The 23,693-nt window shown below is 43.3% G+C and overlaps 1 protein-coding gene and 1 long non-coding RNA gene across 2 annotated transcripts in view; one reads left to right on the forward strand and one right to left on the reverse strand.

Moving 5' to 3' along the window:
• The window catches only part of stk32a (serine/threonine kinase 32A), a 77,013-nt gene that overhangs the window by 48,111 nt on the left and 5,209 nt on the right, over positions 1 to 23,693 (forward strand). The window contains exons 7-12 of the mRNA XM_030439049.1: positions 2,394 to 2,431; positions 8,279 to 8,368; positions 11,411 to 11,514; positions 14,523 to 14,639; positions 16,491 to 16,616; positions 18,197 to 18,325. Coding sequence (XP_030294909.1) covers positions 2,394 to 2,431; positions 8,279 to 8,368; positions 11,411 to 11,514; positions 14,523 to 14,639; positions 16,491 to 16,616; positions 18,197 to 18,325 — 604 coding nt within the window. The remainder of the gene's footprint in view (positions 1 to 2,393; positions 2,432 to 8,278; positions 8,369 to 11,410; positions 11,515 to 14,522; positions 14,640 to 16,490; positions 16,617 to 18,196; positions 18,326 to 23,693) is intronic.
• LOC115594801 (uncharacterized) lies at positions 17,687 to 21,625 on the reverse strand. Its single transcript, XR_003986558.1, has 4 exons — positions 21,543 to 21,625; positions 20,462 to 20,519; positions 20,282 to 20,383; positions 17,687 to 17,922 (listed from the first exon to the last, which is right to left on the reverse strand). It is a non-coding gene; the product is annotated as an uncharacterized LOC115594801 (long non-coding RNA).

Genomic DNA, 23,693 nt, shown 5'->3' on the forward strand with positions numbered 1-23,693 from the left:
CAAGTAACAACAAGTAACAACAAGTAATAACAAGTAACAACAAGTAATAACAAGTAACAACAAGTAACAACAAGTAACAACAATTAACAACAAGTAACAACAAGTAACAGCAAGTAACAACAAGTAACAACAGCACCAAACATGTGGTCGCTAACTAACCTTCATTATCAGGGTGACTGCAACAAAGTTGTACAGTGAGGATTATATTTAACCATGTAAACACACTGGTTCCACTGAGCTTCATCCAACACACTGTTCAACATTCACCTCATGATGATGGAATGAAGAGTGCAGCTGGTCTACTGCCAGTTTAAGATCCACAGTTTTAATTATTTATCATTATCTGAGCAACACTGCACAGGTGGTCAGTCACTTGGTACCATTTTGTATTTTAACAATATGATACAATACAATACAATGCAGTAGCTGCTGCTTTTGGCCGATGGCCCACCTGTAAGGTGTTAAGAACCCTGAGCTAAACTGTGATTTTCTGTCCTTTTTACTCCGATGTTCTGGCCGGACTGAAGCACTGAGCGGGAGGTGACTCATGCTCACAGATTAGAGGTGTCATCTCCGTCTGACACTGCTGCTCTAATTTAATACATGCTGATGCTTTGTTGAAGAATTCCTCTGACCGGTCTAATGATGAGGTCAAAAGTCATGTCCTTGTCTCATCTGCATTAAAGTTTGAGGCATGATGAATGATGCACAACTAAACAACTAACCAGGTTGTGTGTCTGTGTGTCAAAGTGTTTAAAACACCTCTGTGAGTGTTTTATGATCTGCCTCCATCTCCATCTGCCTGACTCCAAACTCAGGAGCTACAAAGTCTGTCCTCCAGTGTAAACAGCATTTTGTAAGCTTTTCAACAAATAATCGATCTGATCATTTCACACCCACAGACACAACATTGCATTGTAGCCTCATGATGAATAGTGAAATCTGCCCAGAGACATGTGACAGTGTGCTTTTAAAGTGAGAACTGTGACCAGCAGTGAGCAGAGTGAAGGCCTGCAGTCTGACTGCTGTTGATATAAAGTCCTGTAGGGTGAGAGGTCTGTGTGCTGTACACTTACATTATTATGCTATGTTATATTATCATTATATCAGTGGCATAAAATTGTCTTAAACTGACAATAATATAATTAATTGTGATTATTTCTAGGACAAATATATCATCCACCAAAAGTAGTTTGTAACAAGACTACTGTTGTTTTACTATATTTGTTTCTGAAGTAACGATTTTATGCTTCCGATAAAATGATTTGTTATTATTGTGATATTGATGAATACAATAGCATAATAATGCAAGTACGCTTTTTCAAAAAGCAATGAGCAAATTGTTGCTGTTCTTCTATTTCTCAAGCCTGACAAACCATTTCCAAAGTCAGTCAGTCATCTGAAACATGCTTTGCCACAAAGAAAGAAGAATGGCTGGATGACATATACTAATATGAGCCTGAACAACGACATCAGAACGCAACGTGTTGACTCCAGCTCAACATTCAACACAATCTCATGAACACTAAACACTGTGGGTGCAACTATAACTTAGTTCTTAGTTCTCTTAGTTCTTAGTTTAGTATTTGTCATCATCGGAGTCCCTCAGGGCTGTGTGCTCCTCCCCCTCCTGTTCATACTATATGCAGTAATGTGCTCCCAGAAGTCCAGACAACTTTATGGGGAAGTGTGTCGATGACATCATCATCATCATCGGCCGCATTACGAACAATGACGAGCGTTGATATCGTGAGGAAATCAATGATCTTGTATCTTGTACCATAAAAGACTCTGCACTTATAATGAAGGGATAAAGAAGATGTGTGAGCGAAGTGTCACTGAGTCCAAAGGAAACCTCAGCCAGCGCAGCCACAGTCTGTTCACCCTGCTGCCTTCTGGCAGAACATACAGAAGTATCCACTGCTGCTCCGCCAGGCTGAGACTCATCCTACCCTAACACTCACCCTGTAGCTTAAAGGGGCGACAGCGTGCATTAGGTTGTACAGCACTGTACTGCAGAATAGTGATGAAGTAAACCTTGATCCTTAAAGTCGTTAAGATAAGATTTGTGCAATTTGTCAGAGGCAGAAGCTGAAAGTAATTGCGATAGATAAGAGGATAAAGATCACTTTTGGGACTGTAGTGGTTAATATAAATTAATCCTACGCTGTGCTTTTGTATTTAAACTACATATTTTATTGAACCATCATTGTCTGAAGGCTCTGACTGTACGAGCCGAATGCCACTACAGCTTGTTTTCCAAACAATACTGCAAGTTAGAATTTTTACACAAATATTCCATCTGAATACGATCTGATCCTGATTTTACTCACCACAAAGCTAACCCTGACTGTACTAACACCACCGTACTGTGTGTGTGCTTCTCTTCCCAGAGACATCAAACCAGACAACATACTACTGGACGAGCATGGTAAGATCCCTTCTCTCTACATATATATATTTAAATTATGGATGTGCGTCCAGAAACAGTACAATAACATTGAATTACTTTTTGTTATTGTACAAATAGGATGATAACATTTATCTTGACTCATGTGGCGACCTGACCTGACTTGACGTCCCAGATTCAAGACCAAACTGCTTCTGACTGAGGATTTTACTCAACCTCCAACTCTGGGATCACTTCTGCTCAGATCAAGAGCTGAAAGGCGCAGAGGCCTCGCAGTCTCTGCCCAGATCAGTCTTACAGCATAAAGAAGGAATATACCTCACAAGTTATTGGGACATTGAGAAGGAGTGTATATTTTAATTTCCTGCCCACACTGTTAGTGAACCACAGGAGAACAGGGTGATGTTCATCAAGAGGGAAAATCCTGTTCTGAATGATTGATTTAGTCTCATCACAAGCTTCAGTGTCGGCTTCACACAGAGAGATCAGTGTGTGTGTGTGTGTGTGTGTGTGTGTGTGTGTGGTTACATGTCAGAGGGAGGGAGCATTTAGAAATCAAGGCCACGTGAAGACAGACTGTACATTTCCTCGTCAATATGTTAATCAAGTGGAATATTGAAGTACTTCATGTTATGATCCATTCTGCAGACGTCCAAAGATAGACATGATGGTACAGTATGCAGATGAACACAACATTCAGCCTCCAGAGCGTTAATGTGATGGACGAGGTGATGAGACCTGGCTCACCATCTGTGGTCCAGTTCATACCACCACTGTTGGATGAGGTGGAAGTCAGGACTCACGTCTTCCACATCAAGCTCGGGAAGCAATTTATTGATGGACTGGGCATTATGCACCAGAGTATTGTCACGAGGAAGAAGAGCCAGTTTCAGCCATGTTAACTGTTAATTAAAGGAGTTTATCTGGCAACCTTATAGTGACAACATGACTCCAGGAAGGTATCCTGAAACAAGCCCTCAGAAAACCAAAACCTCCAAAAATAATGTCATTATTTTTGACTTCCATATGACACCTGGAAACTGGTTACAGAGGAAACTCTCTACAACAGGGATTACTGCTGGAATATAGATCTATTTATAAAAGACACTTAGAGCAGCTTTAAGATAAGTAATCTAGTTTACAGCATACAACAAAATATCAAAATACTCACATTACTCTACCTTAACAAGCACAACATGGGTTCATACACACAAACGGACTAAACAGAAGAATCACGTCATGACTCTGAAACCTGGTGCGAGTGATGGAGGTGACATGTGATAACAGTACAGTACTTCTGTGAACTAAACCCTGAGTTATCTGTCCATCTGCTGTATATTAAAGGTCATGTGGGACCGGCCCATACAAGGTCACATCACGCAGACTGGACACTGAACTTGGCAGCACACCACCTGAACAACAGCTGTGCTCTTGGACCTCTGGCTTACAGAAGGAAAGACATGCAGTGTGCTGTTCGTCCTCAGAGTCAGGAGGAACCAGCAGGCACAGACAGGAGGCGCACACTGAGACAGGATCATGCTGTGTAGTGACTGTATTTATGGGCTAATCATTTCTCTTAATTGAATCTAAGCTGTGGAGCCCCAATTGTGGAAAAAGCCTGAGACTAAGAGCGTCCACATACTTTTGGCCATGTAGCGTTCACACGTGTAGGCACAGACGTCCTTCTGTCTCTGAGGACGCTGGGCAGCTGAGCAGATATGTGGGACGGCAGCCCTGCTGTCGCTATACAGACTGGAAACTGACAAAGAAAGACGCAGTGAGACGGAGGGAAAGAGATTGACAGACAGAGAGAGAGAGAGAGAGAAGGACAAGACAAGAAAAGAAAAAGTGATGAGCAAGCATTTGTGGAAAAAAAGATTTGGCAAAAGAAGAGGAACAGGGTAGATGGGACGAGCAGGAGGCGTGCAAAGAAGAGAGATAACGAAGAGAAAGGCTGCTTTGTCAGCCTGATTTCAGACATTCACCTGAGCTTTCTCTCTCTCTGTATGTGTATGTGTCCTTTCAGACTCAATAATCACTCCTCTCCCCCTCATGCATTCTGCCCCCATGCTGTCTTTTCAGTGCAGACCTGTAGTTTACCTCCACACTGAAGTCAGTGAAACAGCAGGAGGTATTGGAGGAGGGGGTGTGGGCTGGTTTGATCCTGCACACCACGTCAAATCTGCACGCTGGAATTGACCCGTTCCCCCTCCGTTCGTCCTCCGGGAGCCGCCTCAAGTAGACAAAAACAATTCACTCATGCACGTGTGACGTGGCTTTGTTAAACGGCATATCCCCAGGATGCTGGTGGAAGCTCCAAAGAGGGCTGTTGTCTAGGTTCAGCTACTGTATTACATCTTTCCTGATAACAAGGACCAGGTAGAGTGTTTAGGGTAATGTGAACAAACAAAATGTTCCATCCCAGGTAAAGAATCAGAGGGGATGTGGTTTGGTGTATGGATCGCTGCAACAATCCCTTTTAGCTAAAGGAGAAAATTAATTTTGGCTTCTTTGCTGCTTTGAGATGCAGAATTGAAGCATGTTTCCATAGTGAGCAGCATCATTTTGATTTTGCATATTTTGAATGTTTCAGTATCAAAATCGATGCCTCCCTCCTCTTCATCACAGGTTTTTTCCTGGTGCGTCTGTAGGGATGTGAACACGTGCCGACTGGATAAAACATTTAGAACAAACCACAAAGAGAGAGAAATGCACTGATGTGATATTAAGAGCATGTGTGGATTATGACAGAAGGGAGCTGAACTTCTGTCCCAGCATCATTACTCCCGCTTTGTGAAACAGGTCAACGTCCATGGAGTCATTCTGCATGTAGCTAATGTTCATGTAACAGGGTCTCAAAGTTTAAGTGTAGATACAAGAAATGACACTGTTAGTAGACTCATTTGTAGTGTATGTACAGTGGATATTAGTGTCTGGGAAGTTGCCATCTGTGGCGGGGTTTTTTGAGGTAGCACAAAGCAAAGAGAAATTAAAAATAGAAGAGACGTGCGGCAGCGTGACATAACCCCAGGATCAAACCCCGACAGTTGTGGAGGTAATCCCAGTAAAACACGTTAGATAACTAAGCCAGCAGGAGCCACACAGGCAGGGAACAGAGACAAACAGGGGTTAATCTCAAAACCAGAGCATGTGCATCCTCTTCATTTAGTGCACAGACCTGAGCAGGGTGAGTGAAGTGGCCAACTCTAAAGTAGTGCAATAGGGGCTTAAAAAGGGGGGAAACAACCAAGAAACTGCAATTAAGGCTTAAAAAACAATAACAGTGAAAGCATTGCAGCCGCAGTTAATACAGACATATTCAGGCCAAACTGCAGCCTCACGTGGTGACGATAACTGGAACAGAGCAGGAGAAGAATTACTGGGTTCAGCTAGCAAGTTTCAGAGCTAAATTCATTTTAGCTAATCACTTCCACCCCTGAATTATATTTAAAGTTATAGATTCAGTAACCTCCCCCTCCTCGATGCCTCTCAGGAAAGGTGTGAAGTCTTCTTAAATTATTTTAGAAATAGTGTCAATGATATCAGGCACAACATCACACACACCCCGGACCGAATTTACAGACCAGCAGAGAAATCCGTAGTTATTTAAGCTGCTTTGAACTGGACCCAGTATTTTAATGATTATTAACAGCTCCCTAAAAAGTGGCATTTTGCCAACATGCTGTGGTCCAACCTCTTGTAAAGAAACCAAACTTGACCCCTCAGTTTTTAACAATTCAAGTCCAAATTCCAAGCTTACGTTTTTATCAAAGGTTTTAGAGAAAGTAGTTTCTATGCAACTTTAACTTTCATGTAAAGCTTTTCATAAAGTCAAAGTACTTTGTAAATCCTGTTTTTTAAGAGTGCTATACAAAAAAAGTTATTATTATTATTATGATTATTATTATTATTATTAATAATAATAATATTGTGAGGAAAATGCCCACTGCTCCTCGCTACAGTGGACGGATGTACAACTTCCTCAAGGTCCCTTTGCAACCCAAAAGCAATGTTCAGTACATTTTCCATGATACAGATCTGAATTATCTTTGACTCTCCATCTCTCTCTGTGCTTTAACTACCACATCAGCCCCAATCACTGAACCAACCAGACTCCAAGTGACTCTACTCTCCATCTGTTAATATTGAAAAATGAACAATGAATTAATCTGGACCAACACTATGAGTCTAAAAGCTTCGGCTAATGGCCACCAGAAGCTGAACTGCTATTATTATGTTATTATATTTTATTTTTGGTGTGGTATCGCTGTGTATGTTGTCAGATAAGCGCAGATATGGAAGGACTTGATGCAGAAAATGATGCTTGCTGTAATTCACTGAAGATGAAACCAGTTGAGGCTGAAGTGATTAAATGCTGAACAGGATGTACCTCACGCAGAGAAAAGGGAGGAGGACAGAACAGTTGGAGTTATTCACCGACTCCTGATTCATTCACTTTGTCTTTTATCCGTTTATTTGATCATTGTGGAGCAGCTGGAACAAACAGGGTTGAGCTGAAAGGCTCATCGCTGCCATCCTCGGAGCCGTTTGGAACTGATATCAGAACGACGTGCTGGTCAAGAGTTCCAACATTTTATTATTTTGCAGAAACTTTTGGCTGAACATTTTGATGACGCTTGTCTGTTCCCTCCCGCTGAATACTGAGTAAAACTCCTGTCCTGAATCTGTCTTCTGCAAAGACCAGAGATGAAGATAGAAAAGGAGAAAAAAACAACAGAGGGAGATAAGTATGTGACGGAGAAAGCAGACGCCATTAAATATGAAACATGAAAGAAGCTCTACTCAAGATCCACTTAAAGTTTAAAGTGACGCTTCAGTCCTGCTGCACCTTTGTCACGTCCTCCAGCTGCAGTAACTGTGGTCCTCTACCAGGGAAGCATCTGCACAGCTTTCCTCTTCACACAGGTCAGGTTGAGCTGTGAATGCAGTATGTGAGCGTATCAACGACACAAAGAGGCAAAGAAGTGAGAGCATTAGGTAGCAGGAAAAAAGCAATGGGGGGATTGATACATGAAGAGAGAATCAAAAGTACGCAGACAGAAAAGAAGGAGATTTTGTCTGCAGCTCTGTACACACCTGAACTGACCAGCTCCTGTCTGTGTGTGTGTGTGCGTGTGTGTGTGTGTGTGTGTGTGTGTGTGTGTGTGTGTGTGTGTGTCTGTGTGTGTGAGTCTGTGTGTGTGTGCGTGTGCATGCTGGGGGTTACCGGGGACAACCACTCATCCGAACAATCACTCTGCGGCAAAAACTCTCCACTGCCTCTGTCTTCTTCTCTCCCTCAGTATAACACACACACACAGACTCACACACACACACACACAGACTCACACACGCACACACACACAGACTCACACACACACATACATAGAGCTCATTAGTGTGTGCTGGGTGTGCGTGGCACAGGCTGAGGCCGTCCTGCAGCAGGTGAGACTCGGGTCACTGGTTTGACTTTGGAACACACATGAACACACTGTGGACTCTCTCTGCTCAGGTTCAGTGTCATGTGTGATTTATTCCACATCGCAGTTCATTAGCATCTGAAGTCTTTTCATAATATCAGTGTCAGAGCATTATGATGCTGAAGGGAAAGTGGATTATGTTGTATTTTAAAATTCTTTTGATCCTGGTCTTTGCATATCTCACACTCACATAAGCAGCATACAAAGTAGGATACCTGATCTGTGCAAGATATCCTTAAATTTAATAAATCCCAAGAATAAAAAAAGCTTCTGTCAGTCCTGAAGATGTAAGCGGAGCTCTGTGATCCTACAGCTCTGTGTCATCTCTGGATTTATAGGGTTCCCAAACGTGAATGTATAAAAACATATTCTGTGTCTCTTCATGCAGGTCACGTTCATCTGACAGACTTCAACATCGCAGCAATCGTAAAAGACGACCTGAAAGCAACGTCCATCGCTGGGACTAAGCCTTACATGGGTAAGAAAATGCATTTGGACCGGTGCTTCACAAGGAAACTCAAAGGTCCAATATTGTAGAATATGAGATTTCTTGTTTTTTATTACCGTGAAAGTATCAAAACACTCAGTCAAAGTACAAGTGGACACGGCCCGCATTCATACGCTGTTCCTTTACACAGGACGCAGGACTTCCCTGATGTTGTGATGTCACTACTAAACAGTCCCCGCCCCCAGTATTGTCCCCAACATGGCCTTTGTTACAAACGCACCGACAGAGCTGATGCAGAAACACGGTGGGCAGTGTCTGCTCAGACCTGTGAGAGCTGACCAATCAGAGCAATCTGGGCTTTTTGGGACGGGGGCCTTAAAGAGACAGGCACCTAATTGGAGCATTCAGACAGAGAATGGATAGAGATGCTGTGGCAATGGACATAATACAAAAAATAATGTGTTATTTGAAGCATTTTTAGTGGCATATTCTGGGAGCTGTGCTCACATGGACAACCTTTCTACAATCATTCCCATTAGTGATTCTCTTTAACTGTTGAGACATCTGATCACCCTGATACAGTGTGTTTACATGACACACAAGAAAACCAAATTACTGTGTTAGTGCGACTACGATCGGATCTTTAAGATGCATGTATACACCTTAGTCTGACTGAAATCGGACCGGATCAGATTTCTTATAGTCGAATTAAAACACCTAGATTATTCAGTTGATAGTCGCATTACTCCTGCATGTATACGTTCCATCAGATCGGATCAGGTTTTGCGTTCTGCGCAGGCTCGAGATTTCTTTCCCGGGGCCGTGAGCCGGAAGTAGACGGACGGCGACGTCTTTCCTCTGAAATAACCGCAAGAAAGAGAGAAAGAGCTCCATTGTGCATCTAGTTTGTGTAATTATCATGTACACCATATACGAAAAGTACAAAGATGTAGCTTCGTCTCGCTCTTCGTACGCCATCTTTCTGAAATGCCGATGCAGTTTGTTGTTGCTGGTGACGTAAAGAGGTCAGCCGGAGGTGTTTCTGTTACCACTAGTTGAAATGGGTACAGCGCCACCTAGCGTACCGGGTATGACATGCTCCGGACAATAATCACATTTTCTCACCGGATTTTCTCACTATGCTTCTGATTGAGTAGCAGAGTCGAACTATGACTGTAATCCAACTAAGCTGTACATGTAAACGTACTGATAGAGAACAGAAGAAGAAGGACTGCTTTCCATCTTAATTGGGAAAATGAATTGATTGATTCATTTGCTCTGCCTGTTATTAGACCCACATTGTGTCCTGGGAACAATGTTTACTGGATTTTGGCTTCATTCATCTTTTGACTATTGTGGAGTTCAACAATTCTTAAGTAATTAAGATTTCCAACAGAAAAGTCAGTATAAGCCTCAGACCTGTTCTGTTGTGTGAACGTGTGCAAGAATATTTTTATTCCAGCCAGAGAGAAAAGATCAGATTCATGCAGATCTGAGTGTGACGTTGTTGAGCCCAACTTCACCTCCTGTTGGTATTCATGAAGCACTTTGACGCTTGCTTGTTTTTGTCGTTTCATTACTCGACAAAAATCAAAATATAGCACAAATCAGAAGATTCAAAGGTAAACACATTGTTCACTCAAATACAAGTAAGAAAGTGTAGGCTCAGAAATGTCCTCAAGAAAAAGTTGGTGCGTCTGCGCACATTTATTTTTTATCCCTATGAAACGTGGACTCATGATGGAGAATGATCTTGTGACCACGTGTGACTCGATTTCAGGCGAATACTCAGTGATAGATCATTTATAGGTTCTCTGGGAGGGAGAAGAAAACACTGTTTCTTTTAGAGGCTTGGTAGATAAACTAGCAGAGCAAACCTGCCATGACGATAGAGTGTGTGTGTGTGTGTGTGTGTGTGTGTGTGTGTGTGTGTGTGTGTGTGTTTCTCCCGGTCCTGATTTAGACCGTGTAATACAGATAAAGAATCAGACGGGACAGGTAAATGATGAGTGATGGAAATTCATCTTGACCATTAGAAACAAGATTACAGCTGAACAGATTTTCCACTTCCACGGGGGGAAAGTGTTTGGATAGCTGGACCTATTATCTCTAACAAAGTTATTATGATGTTATATTTTTTCAAATTAGATTCTAATATTGTGTATTTGCCTCTGGCTAAAATCAAAGTTTAAATGTTTCTTCCTACAACAGTAAAGTGTTTTGAGCTGAACCTCGTCCATAAATCCTGCTGTCAGTTTCTTACAGCCTGCAAGTTACATATATTCTGTTTCAGACACGCAGCGTGTTACACAAGTGTGAGGGCAGTTTGTCAGTCTCCCGTCTAAATAAGCACCTCAGTCACTCATTACATTTGAACACTTCCAACATCCTCCACTGTAATTTAAGTGTTCATCATGGCAGTCTCGGTGTCTCCGTCTAATCAGTGATAAACAAGCATGAGAAACTTCATGAGGACCAGACAGAGCGAGTGTCCCATGAGCGGCTCACCGTCATTAATCACAGCTTGAATGGCAAATCAAGTTTAAAATCCATCAGAAGTCGGAGCCAAAGATTGTGCAACATCATTTTGCCACAGTGCTACTGCTTTATGTTGAAATAAAGCCTGGGGCATTGATCTCTTCAACTGTGATCAGGATCTGTTTTTTAAATTGTGATTCAAGTATTCAAGATTAAAGTAAGAATTCCCAATTTGTTAAATACTGCCGGGATGACGGCCGACCGACCTACAGTCCCAAAGTCTCGAGTTGGGAACGAGACTCAAAAATCAACCTCCTCACACATTGGGCCTTTAAAACACAATAACGCATTAGAGATTGTTCTTTGTTGAAGCTCCTCGTCTGTAATTCTTCCCCTCAGCAGAGCCATCTAGTAAGTGACATCACTCTTTGGTTTTGAATATCTCCAATAAGGGCTGCAGTTCAAGTTAACTCACCCAATAAAAACACAAAAAGGACAAAAACAAAAGTCGGTTTCTAACTGAGAAAGAGACATGTCTCGTCACATACCAAACTTCCATCTCATTTTGTTGTACAATATTTTTCTCTCCATCAGCTCCGGAGCTTTTTCAGAGCTTCGAAGGCTCCCATCCCGGATATTCCTTCTCTGTCGACTGGTGGTCACTGGGCATCACAGCCTACGAGCTCCTTAGAGGACAGGTAAGATAGACAGACACACAGATAGAGCGCCATCTCCATTTTATATTTTATATCGTGACACCCTGCTCCTATGATCTGGTTAGGTTTAGGCACAAAAAGCACTTGGAAAAATCCACAAACATGGCTGGAAATTGTCCCGAGGTCTCCTAAAAGTATCCAGTAGTGTCACGCTTACAAATGTGGAAAATCTGAACATCAGGTTACATGCTGGTAGTGTGAGCGCCGTATGACACGTTTCTCAAAATGGTACGTAGCCCATGACATGAACAAATGTTGACATGTCAGTGGTTTACGCCAACATGGAGACTGGGCTGCTGTGTCCACATCACATCTCACTTCTGTGCTGGCCTGCAGTCAGTGACACATATGACATCTAATACGGCAGTCCTGTTGGTCGGACAGCAGACATGAAGTCCTCAGACGTCACGAACAAAAGGGGGCAGAGCTGTAATTTAATATTACATTCAGGCTGACCTGACCTGGTCGCGGTGTGTGACCAGTCGCTGCAGGAGAGCGACAAGATAAACCTTTACTTATTTCCAGAGCCATATCATTGGAATTGATTTCTAAAAGCTCATTTATTTAATTTTGCTCACAGTATTTCCACTCGTATTTCAGGATGATGATTTCACAAACTGCAGTAACCTCTTTCTACACTGACGAGGAGCAAGAACACCTGAAACCATCCTCGTTTTAGACACATCAGTGCTCTCCCCCACACCTTTCTCCACAACACTGCTGATGTCCATCTTACCTAATAGCTTTCTTTCTAGTTCAGTCCACTTCCTGAGCTCAGAGTTACCTCGCACTCCCACTGAATGTCTCCTGTCCTTCCTCAAGCTTTACTTTGCCTCCAAACCTTACTTTTACTCTTCTAAATATGTTTTGTCCTCTTCCTGACCTCTACATCTCATCTGCACCAAAAATACCTCAAGTCCTCTCTCTTACCTCAAAGCTGTGTCCTGTGATTTTTTCGTCTCATTCAGGAGAGGCCCGCTGAGCACACACTTCACTTGGAGTGACACGGACGTTAGCCCCATTTTTTCTCTTTAGTCCACTTTTTGGACGTTCCTGTATAATCTGCGTCATCCAACCCTCTCTTAAACTTTCTTTCACCCCTCTTGCAGCACGTTGAGAATTCATTTTCACTTCATGCCTCTGTCTCCGAGGGACTCTGAGTGACTGCCACTCTCAACACCCTCTACAAGGCATCAATCAGTCTCAGGGCGTTAAAAGCTGCCCCGCTGGATGTGCAGAATTTATTTGCCGGTTGAAAACGGAGAGCTAGCTCACTATTATGCAGCTCCCGGCACCTTTCGGTCCCTTCCCGGCCTTTTACTTCATCTTATCTCCCTCTTTAGCTTCAACGCTGTTTTATTTCATTCACGCTCGGTGCGGACCATTTAACTCCTCTCTCACCAACCTTCCCTGCTAGGCCTGAACACTGGTCGCAGAGAAAGATCCAGACGGCTCAGCATCTCTCCAGAACTGCAAATCAATCACTTTTGCTTGGCTTTGCCACCTCCAGACTCCAGTTTCTCTGAAACACAGAGCCAAAGACGACTTCTTCTTTATTTACTCTCATAAATGTCAGAGAAAAGCAGGAAATCTCTGCCGGTGACACACACCAAACCGAACAAAGAACTAGAGGGAATGTAGGTCAACTGTTGCGTTGCCGTACAGTATGTTACCTGTGTCGCAGCACTTGAACGCACCACAAAGCCTGCAGCAGACAGCCTAGCTCGTACATTCTGCAGCTGCATGAGAGGAAATAACCCTCCATACCAACAGGTGGCGGTAGCCTGTCATGACTGCGGATATACAGTCGTCATGATAACGTAGCGTTTGCAATCATTTTCACTCCACTTTTGCTAATATAGCTACTACTGATCAAGAATATATGATAAGGAGTTGCAAATGGCCCTGGTAAAGAGGCAGAGGTGAAATGTAAAGAGCGACCACTCAAAACGAGGGAAATCATGGACCTTCTTCCAGAGGCACAAGAGGCTTTGCTTTGCTTTTGCTGATTCTGTTCTCTTAGACTGATTGGCCTGGTTGGACAGCCGATCAGAGGGATTTCTCTCACAGACAGGCTCCACCGCCAACTCTTCCTGCTCCGTCGGCCAAAAAGCCGCCGACAGGGGCTGACTGCTGCCAGCGGTGCAGCACCGAGCTCCTCTGGAGAGCGCCAGGCATGAGAGCAAACTTCAGTATTGTCCAAACTGTGGAATTACAACATCACGTGATGCACGGCAGCCAAAAAAAATATTTTTGCATAGGCTTACATTGTAAAAGAAGCAGCTGTCGGTGGAAGTCTCCGTTAGACATGCTGTATGGGCCACACAACACGCAAGATCCAGGAAGTGTGTGCCACTGAGCAGCTTTCATAGGACTGAACAGGGCCGCTCCAGTGCTCTTTCCAGACATTGATTGTCAGACACATGTGCAGGACAGACAGCAACAACTAGAGCCGCAGACGCTCACAGACGGTCCTGACGTTGGCTCGTCGCCTGGTGTGTCAGTCCCTTACATCTGAGAAGCTGGTACCAGCAAAGGTTTCACAGTTCTCTCAAAAAAAATGATTCCATGATCAAAATAATTGGCACTAATTCATTATCGACTACTCGTTGGAGATTTAATTTCCTCCTTTGCACACAAACAGTCTGGAAGAGGCAAGCGGTGCAGTTTGTCCACCTCCAGCCAGCTGATCAGCTGTGCCTGGTCACTGTGGCACTTCTAACTGCTGCTGATGTCCTCTGACCCACAGAAAGCCCTCTCACACAGCACAGCAGAGACTTTGAGGAGAGTCACTTCTTCTGTGTTTCCCTGATCATGTGTCCTGATCAGTGCAGGAAATGGGTCCCCAGAAGGAGAGCGGCCGGGTAGAGAGGACGAGGAGGCCGACTGCAGAGCAAACTTTAAGACACACACTTCATCAGAGAAACTCCTCCGGGCAGGTCATGGCGATGAATCCAAGTTGTCTGTAACATACTGTCTCCTCTCTTCAGAGGCCGTACGTGATGAGATCCAGTACACCAGCTAATGAGATCCTCCAGACCTTCCACAAGGTGCATCCCAGCTACCCAGCAGCCTGGTCTTTGGAGATGAAGTCTCTCCTCAGAAAGGTAAATCAGCAGCACATGCATAATGGATTACAATATTTATCTCACCTTTTCACATGAAACTCACCTCTTCACCTCCACCAGGTGGAAAACAAACCAGCAGGTGAAATACTGAGAGGAATATAAATATCTTAGCGCAGACAGAGAGTCACCTCTGTAATGAGTCACGTACATATTGTATACCTGTACAGAACTAACAGCACACCTGAGGACTGTACACTTTACTCATTCAGTCAACCGCCTGCTTGACTTTGTGTTGCTCTTCTCTTCATCCTTCAAAAAATATTTTTCAAGAGGGCTGACCTAAATTATTTAAAGCCTTGAAGTTTCTGCCGTTGCCATGGTGAGTGACGTACCGAATCAATATCTGCTGGAAAGAAGCACCAAAAAAGAGGCAAAAGACTAATAAAGAGCGAGGAGAGGGGCTCCCCTGTATTATATTATATATAGATAACTGTCCTCTGTGCACTGTTCATCTTTCTTTTTATTTATTTCAACCTCACACCAGAGATATCTGTTGGCCAAACTGAACTCCAGAACCACGACAGTCCAGCTTTACTGCCAGGCCTTTTGTTTTTTTTCGCTTGGGTTTGAATTCTTTATTTCCTGTGGGAGGACAATTATCCAAACCTGACACCGGCGCTTCATTTGGGCAAACAAGGTGCAACAGCAGAATCTTAATGAGGGGGTCAGTTTTGCAGGCTCATCTTGGACACTAGCTGTTTATTTAAACATGCATCTGCAGCATCCGGTACGTCTTTAGAATCACAATGATACACAAACAGAATCAGTTCTCAAAAAGAGGAATTTGGGCTGTTTGTTGAAGAGCTACAGTTGAGAAGCTGCACAGTTTATACAGTGCTGCTGTGAAGCTGGACAGCTGGAGTCCCAAAGATTCAGGAGCGGCTTTGTAACTCTTTCAGACTGATGGACGTCACTGACTTTGTTTCTCATCTGCTCTTGAATTTCTTTGCATTGGGGCATGATGTGTTGCTTTTGGAGATCTTTTAGCTCACGTCATGTTGTCAGACAGCTTCTACTGATGTGATTTCTTGATTCTACAGGTCTGGACTCAGCTTTCCAAAAAATTAGGTTAATCACAGTTAATTCACTATTTAACAAGCGAGGGTAACTTTTCCACATAGGGCCAGGTTGGGTTGGATATATTTTTACCCTTAAATGAAATCCTCATTTAAAAACTGCATTTTGTATTTTCTCAGGTTATCTTTGTCTCATTAAAATCTGTAAGGGAGCGGACACTGTACATCAAAAAATATAAATCTAAAGGGGAAAAGCCTAACTCTTTCTTTTAATGTAATTAGCGTGTTCCTAAATTTCAAGAGTCTGTCCGTAATTAATGTCAAACATTTAGTCTTCCCCTCACAGAACGCCTCCAGCAGCGCTCACTGGCGCTGTGGCGTCTGGGTTTGTCTCGGCAGGGATCCACTGCAGTCAAACTGTTGCATTGCTTCGTGCTCAGACTGCTCGCACCTCATTGGCATTCCAGCTGCATAAACATGTGTGTATGTGGGAGTGAAAAGGGGAAGTGTGTGCGTTAGAGATAGATGTAAAGGAAGTGACAATATAAGGGGAGAAGTCCCTGCTCCATATGTTTGTCCTTCATAACCTCCTGAATTCTCCTCATCACCATTTGCTTCCTTTGTGTTTCACTGTCCTCTCTGCCTCCCTCCTCTCCTCCTCCGCCAGCCTCCATCCTTCTGTCCTGTATCCTCATTCTCAGACATCCTTCAGGGCAAACATGTGCTCGCATCTCAGCGGGACTCTGTGGCAACTTTTCAGCCGTGCCTCCCCGTGGACAATTGTTCTTATCCTAATCCTTTCTGTCTCATTCAGTTGCTGTGCATTGATGTCCAGAAGCGCATTTCCTGTCTAGCCGAGCTGCAAGATCTGGACTACATGTCAGATGTCAACTGGGACGCTGTGCTCAGCAAGCAGCTTCCTCCAGGCTTTATTCCCAATGTGAGTATCAGAAATAAACTGACTGAGTGCTGCCTCAGTATGCTACACGACAGAGATGCTCGCCTCTGAGCAGAGGAGGACGTTTTCCTGACATCGTCTTCTTATATTGTATTGAGGTGTTCTTATTCACCCAGTCTAAACAAAAATACAGCACGGTACAACCAAATGACAGAAACAAAAAATGAACAATTGCCTCAGATAAATCTTTACTGTAGCAGGACTTTCAGAATAAAAATACCATCCGTCCCTGAAGCCCCGCCTCCCTCCCACTTTTCCCCGAAGGCGACAAAGATGCAAGAAACACAAGATGTAGAGATCTACCACTCTTCATCTGATCTTTTCTAGTGGAGCTGTAGACACCACCCCCTGCTGGGCCCGGCTGGATCTCCCACTGAGCGTGTGCAGCAGATGTTTGCATGCCTCAAACACACAGACTGAACGAGTACCTGCCGCTCCACAGGTGGTGTCTGCATCACCCGGAAAGACAGCTCGCGTGTAAAAATACCACCAAGCCGGAAGTGAAGCAAAGTGTCTGCTGTGCTTCTCTGCAGTGTCAGCTGTTACTGTAGCTTTCTTCATCAGTGGGCACAGATATAATAATGGCAGATATAACTTATCCAACTGCAACTAATGATTATACCTATAAGTGATTAAATTGTTGTCCTGACTAATCTATTAAATCTTTACTGTACAAAAATCCCAGAAAAAGTGCCTTTTAAAATGTTCAACAGTATAAAAACAAAGATAATCAGTTTGCTGTCACGTGGCAGCACATTGTCACCATTAAATGTCTGTAACTGGGAAGTTTTTAGTTATTTTTCTGCTCAGGAATTTAGTTTCATCTCTTTAAATGTCTTGTTGCTGATAGTTCAGCCGGATGACAATACATGCAGAATAATGACTGCTGCAGATGAATACATGCAGAATAATGACTGCTGCAGATGAATACATGCAGAATAATGACTGCTGCAGATGAATACATGCAGAATAATGACTGCTGCAGATGAATACATGCAGAATAATGACTGCTGCAGATGATACATGCAGAATAATGACTGCTGCAGATGAATAAAGGGGTAAATGACTTTATCTAATTCAAAGTCTACAGTGACTGCAGAGCAGCGGCCGGGCTGGCACAGCAGAGGAAGAACACGGAGGATCGATGGGGGATTGACGGCGTCTCTGGATCTAATTATTCGCTCTCCTCGGTCTTTAGGCCCTCACACACTCGGGGAGAATCGGCCCTGATCATTTGTTCCTCTCTCCCCGGCAGTCAGTCTGCGTTGAGTCCGAGTCTGAGCTTGAGCTAAAATAGACATTTTTAATTGCATCATTTTGATTAAAGCACATTGTATAATACTACACTGTACTGAATTACACATGTGATGTAATCACTGCACATTGTTTGGTGGGAATCAGGTGTCAGAAACTGTAACTACGGCCGATTGTCACCAAACTGGAAAATTAAATGAATAATGGATTTTGTAGTAGCAACTTATTGATTGATTGAGAAATCATTGCAGTTCCACAATGATCTGTTATTTTATTTATCTCTTTTTTTTAAATCTTGCTCTCTACAGAAGAGGAGACTTAACTGTGACCCCACGTTTGAGCTGGAGGAAATGATCCTGGAGTCCAAACCGCTTCACAAGAAGAAGAAAAGGCTCGCGAGAAAAACCAGGGACCAGGGTTCTGACGGGTCCCCACAGGTACGGCTCCTCACTCCACATATCAAACACAGGAACTTCATATGGCTCGAGGAGAATGACAAAAGGGTTCGCTCCGACGACCTCTCGAGAGAAGTAGACGGTTCAAGAGTCAGTGAAGAACTTCTCTACAGATCATCATTTAGAGGCTGTGCACTTCTGTCTACCACCAGAGCTCCTAAAAAAAAATAGGTTTGAATATAAATTCTAACTTAATGTAGGTTTATCTTGTCTCAGTGGAACATTTATACATCTTAACTTACTTACATCTTTCAAATACTTCAAATTGCCATTTGTCTTGTTGTCATGACGGATCAGCGGCAGGTCACACGTCATCAGAAGTCTGTCTCATCACTGAACTATGTTTTGTCATGAAAGCACAAGCGAGAAGTGACACAGAAATCGATGCCATACCTTTCACAGGACAGGACTATTTCTTGAAAATGAATGTAACCGTGAAACAAAAGCTTTGAGACTTTATGATTCTTCATGCTGTGACGAGGCTGTGACGATCTGTTTAGGCACAAGAAACTCTCAGGGTTCGAAACAGGTCACGTTGTGGCCTCAAATACCTGTTCTGGTCATCACAAACAAGGCTGGAAATTGTACAGAGGTCTTGTCAAAAAATAGGTGTCTCACTGTCCACTGCCGTCACCTCCATCTCCAGAGATGACAGTCAGGTCAGAAACATGTAGCGCGAACACACTGACAGGTGTCAGTACGGTACGTTGGTCTGCAGAAACGCCAGTAAGTAACGCAGTAAACATCTAATAGTTTCCTTGCAGACGTTGTGTGACTTCAGTTTCTGTCTTCATGACAGATTAGAGATTAAAGAAAGTTGTCTGGTGAAAGCATTTTGTAACAGCGATGGATCAAACAGTTCTGTTAAGAAGACAGAGAGTTGCCTGGTGTGAGCGGTTCAGACACGTGGCGACCATGAAAGTGGTTCAGTGTGACCGTGTCTCTGCCTCTCAGCGCTCATCATCACTCATCAACACAAGCTGACCGCTGGTTCCAGTTGGCCCAGTTACAGGTGATCAGTTGCTCCTTAGTTTGTCTTTGAAATGCGTCTGGAGTGCCATTAAGAACATTGAGGACACATTTTAGAGCTCTGTCCTCCCTCAACTCCATCAGAACAAATGGGCTGCCTGCCTGCTGCCAGTTAGGGGAAGGCAAAAAAAAAAAAAAGCAATCAGTGTAGCTGCGGTCTTTCCGTCTTTCACTCATCCACAGAAATCAGCTGTTTTCCTCCGGGTGTTTATTCAAAACAGAGAGGAAAGCTCTGAAAGGTTAATGTGATCACAAGCTGCATGTCTGCAGGGAAACCCCTCCCCCCTTACTTCAAAACCATTTCTTTTGTTTCATCTGTGTTGTTGGTATGGTTTTGATTTTACATTTTTACTTACAGTAGCAGATGTGCAAATCTACTACTAGTCTTCGTTCTGCCTCCTCTCTGGAAATATTATGACTTTATAGATGCAAAGAGTAAATCTCCGGAGATTTGAAAGCTAACTGCAGCGAATGATTGTTCTGTAGGCTCCTTACAGCTGAAGCAAGCAGCAGGGGAAACATGCAGCTTCTTTTCATAGTGCTTTCTCAGTTTGGTGACGATGGCTTCGTGTGAGTAAAGATCATGACAGTGACTTCATCTGTTTACAGGCTGCACATCAAAATATCATCAAAATCACAAGAAGCCGTCATTTGATCATGAAGGCAAACTGTGTGACTGCTGAGGGGTTTGGTACGAAGCCCAACAAACGTCACGTCATCATGATTTTATCTGGTTCCCTAAATAATGAATAATCATTCCAACTTTTTGTGAATCTAAATAAATACAGTCTGATTATTTGTTTACCTCACTGCCCTGCTCTATGTAACATCATGTTTTAAAAATAGCAACACAGTGAGAAGAACAACAAATCATTGTATTAAATTCAATAAACACAGATTGGATTTGACCTGAATATCACGTTTGTCTGAGACACTGAAATCCTCTCAGACCAGCACCAGTTGTAAGACATCCAAACAATGACGCCCACGTTCAACAGCTCAAACATGTTCCTGCCACAGAGGAGAATTTATTTAGTAGAGAATCTTTAAAACGGGCGGTCAGCTGTTTATCAGAGGAGACGTACTTACAGTGCAGCAGTCGATCGATCACTACAACAGGGAGGTGCCACAATGAACGTTCTGGAAACTAGAGACAGGTTATGATTTAATCTGTGTGCTGTACCAACAATGAGACCTGCCGTGCTCCTACAGTACATTGCTGACACACACATACAAACAGTTTATGGGACTCTTTCTAATGGAGGAGCAGCCGTTTGTTTGGCACCTTCTCTGCCAGCCTGTAATAAGAATTCAGAGCCGGCCCAAAGTGCGCCATGTTTCATGAGAGCTGACAGCTGCTTGTGGAGACCTGCCTGCGTCTGGAGATCACTGATGTCTCACTGTGCAGCCAGACAACATTCGTCATCCTTTGGCCGCTTCAGACAAAGAGAATGTCTCCTATTCTAATGAAATAATGACAGCAGACTTGTTTATGGGGGAAGATGAAGTGACAGACTAACAGGAGATGCTTCCTGTTCTCCTCTGTTGCTTTTCTAGATTAAATCACCAAACCCAGGTGACTAACATTTCCCTGAATGTTTGACAGCTCCTTCACAGGAAAATGGAGAATGCCCCTTTAAAAACAGCAAAGACCATATAGTGAAGGGAATATTAAGGGTTTCTCTCTTTGTTGTTGGTGTCCTGTTGGACTTCCTCTCTGGAGCGCTGCCATGTCTTTCCAAAAACCTCAGCGTCCCTTTTTAAAGGTCGTTTTATGAAAAAAAAATATGATAAACAGAAAATCTAGCTCTTGGTAAGGAATTGTTTTCTCTAAATGTTTACACCTACACACCACATGTACTCTGTGTTTGTTTCAAATGCAAAGTACATGTACTGTGTGTTTGGACAATACTTTGCTATACGCTAATACGGTATATTAATGATCAAACTACCAGCCTTCTCTGACAGTCATTTTGCTGATTGGTGTTTATCTCATTACATGGCAGAGAAAATTAATATATTTATTCACAACCATTCAGACAGAAGACAATTGAGCGTGTTTGTCTGGGGCGTAAAAAAGCATTCAGTGATCAAATGGTTTCTAATATAAACATGGAGCGAACTTTCAGCTGCTCGACGTTGCTGAGAAATAGCAGGTCTCCACACTCACGCTGATGATGATGTCACAGCCCCAGCCGATGTTCTGATGATGTGGTCACTTTGATCTGCCTGATCGTACTTTGGATGAAACTGAAAAACACAAAACAAAAACCAGTTTCTGCAAATCCAGTTTTGGAGTTACTGAACGTGCACTGCCCCCTGTAGTCTGGACATGATATGACGCTGACAGAACGTCCAACTTCTGACGGTTTCATTTACTTTCTGTATCCTCAAACTTTCTGATTGTTTCAATGTTGACAATACTGGAAATGTTCAATGTGGCCTGAGACTTCTGGCCTCCACTGATTATTGTGAAAAATAATATTTAAACGTCACATTTTTCCTTTCAGTGTTTACATTTGGCAGCGTGTGCTGGTGTCTCTGTGTCACGTAGAATATTCTCTGTGCTGTCTATAAATACCAGTCTGTGTTTGCCATATCCATTCACAAAGGACCCGTTGGGCTGCACAATGTGGTGCATGTGGTTGATGTGGTCTGTGGAGCATTTCTCAGCCTAATTGCTGTCCTGGCCTGCTTTTAGCCATCACATTCAGGCCACTCTGTATTCTTGTTGCTTATTCATTTCGCTCTTCTCCTCACAAGTCCTCAGACTCCTCCCACAAAGCTGTCGGCACGACGCTCTCCCATCCCCAAACAGCATTAGTTCCCTTCTTCATCCATTTTTTCAAGCTCATCTTTTATCTCCCTGCCTCGGCCTCGCCGCCCCCGCCACACTCATAACGTAGCACAACATTAGCTCAATTAAATCACTGATAATATGCAGCACAAAATTAGACTCATGCTGTGAGAACAATATACATTGACACACACACACACACACACACACACAGACACACACACACACACACACACACACGTAAGTTGATAATTTATTACATGTATGTAAAATACTGGAAATCCTCCTTATGGATTTTTTAGATAATGTACATTATGTGCAGTAAAATTATTTACACTACACTCCAGTAGTGAAGAATTGCTCCTCTGCAGTCCATTATGCAGATTTGATGTGCTAACATTGTTTAAATGTTACATTATTTCCCACGTGACAGTTCACATGAGCAGTCACATCACAGACAGCAGCTCTCCCCGCCTCACATAGAGACAGTGAACCCAGATAGACTGGCTGAGGAATGTCCCTGTTAGGCTCCCGTCCAGCAGAACACTCCCTGTTGGTTTGTCTCATTAAACTGAAAGTTTAATCAAGCAGTTGGAGCAATTAGCTTCCGAACTGTCTGTTTAAACTAATCAAATAAAGATAGAATGGGAGAGACAGAGAGAAACAAGTAGTGAAGTGTCTCAAGTGAAGCTTCGTTACCGTTCTCTCTGCAAGGCCAGAGACGTCTTTTAGCATCGTGCATTCATGGCGTCTTCACCACATCTGCTAGGCCCTGAATGATCGACACAGGGAGGAGTGAGGGAAAGCAAAAGAGCCAGTGACTGCAGAAAAGTCTGTTCCACACAACAGAGAGGCAGTGACGGACACGGCAAGTGTGAGAGAACTACTAAAAACGGTTCATTGTCAAAGGCTGGGCTCGAAAGTGTCTTTACATAAAGTCACAATCGAGATATTACTGATTTAAAATGCATCTGACACACAACACACTACGAGAACCGTAAACTGGGTCACAGGCGCTCTGACAATAGACGCTGGTCTCTGTTGACCAGTGCTACTAATGCAGATACAATGTTTTCCTGGTTCCTGTGAGCAGAGGGTTGCGTCAAGCCTTTAGATCTAAGAATATGTCATCATGACAGCATCAGGGCGACACTACATCATGCCTCGTTCTCATCCATCATATCCGTCATGCGTCTCATCTGTCTCTGATGTGTGACAGATTAGAGCCAGTGCTGCTGCTCTGTCTCTGTCTGCCTGCTTGTTGTTTGTCCTTTCATCAGCGTCACCTCCATACGAGTGCATTCACAGCCTCCGACTCAGTCTGGATCTTCCCTCTGCGACGGGTTCCCCTTCACCACAATCCCACATTATATTAACATGTATGCTGGTCATTTACCTGCATCTTGTTTTCTTCACTCTCTCCTCCTCTGTCATGCGCACAATTATCAACACAATGCACCTTCTGTTCTCTTCATTCACTTTTCAAGTATACATACACAACTCCCTGTCCTCGCTCTATTTTGC

This window comes from Sparus aurata, chromosome 13, assembly GCF_900880675.1.
Source record: "Sparus aurata chromosome 13, fSpaAur1.1, whole genome shotgun sequence".
Lineage (NCBI taxonomy): Eukaryota > Metazoa > Chordata > Actinopteri > Spariformes > Sparidae > Sparus > Sparus aurata.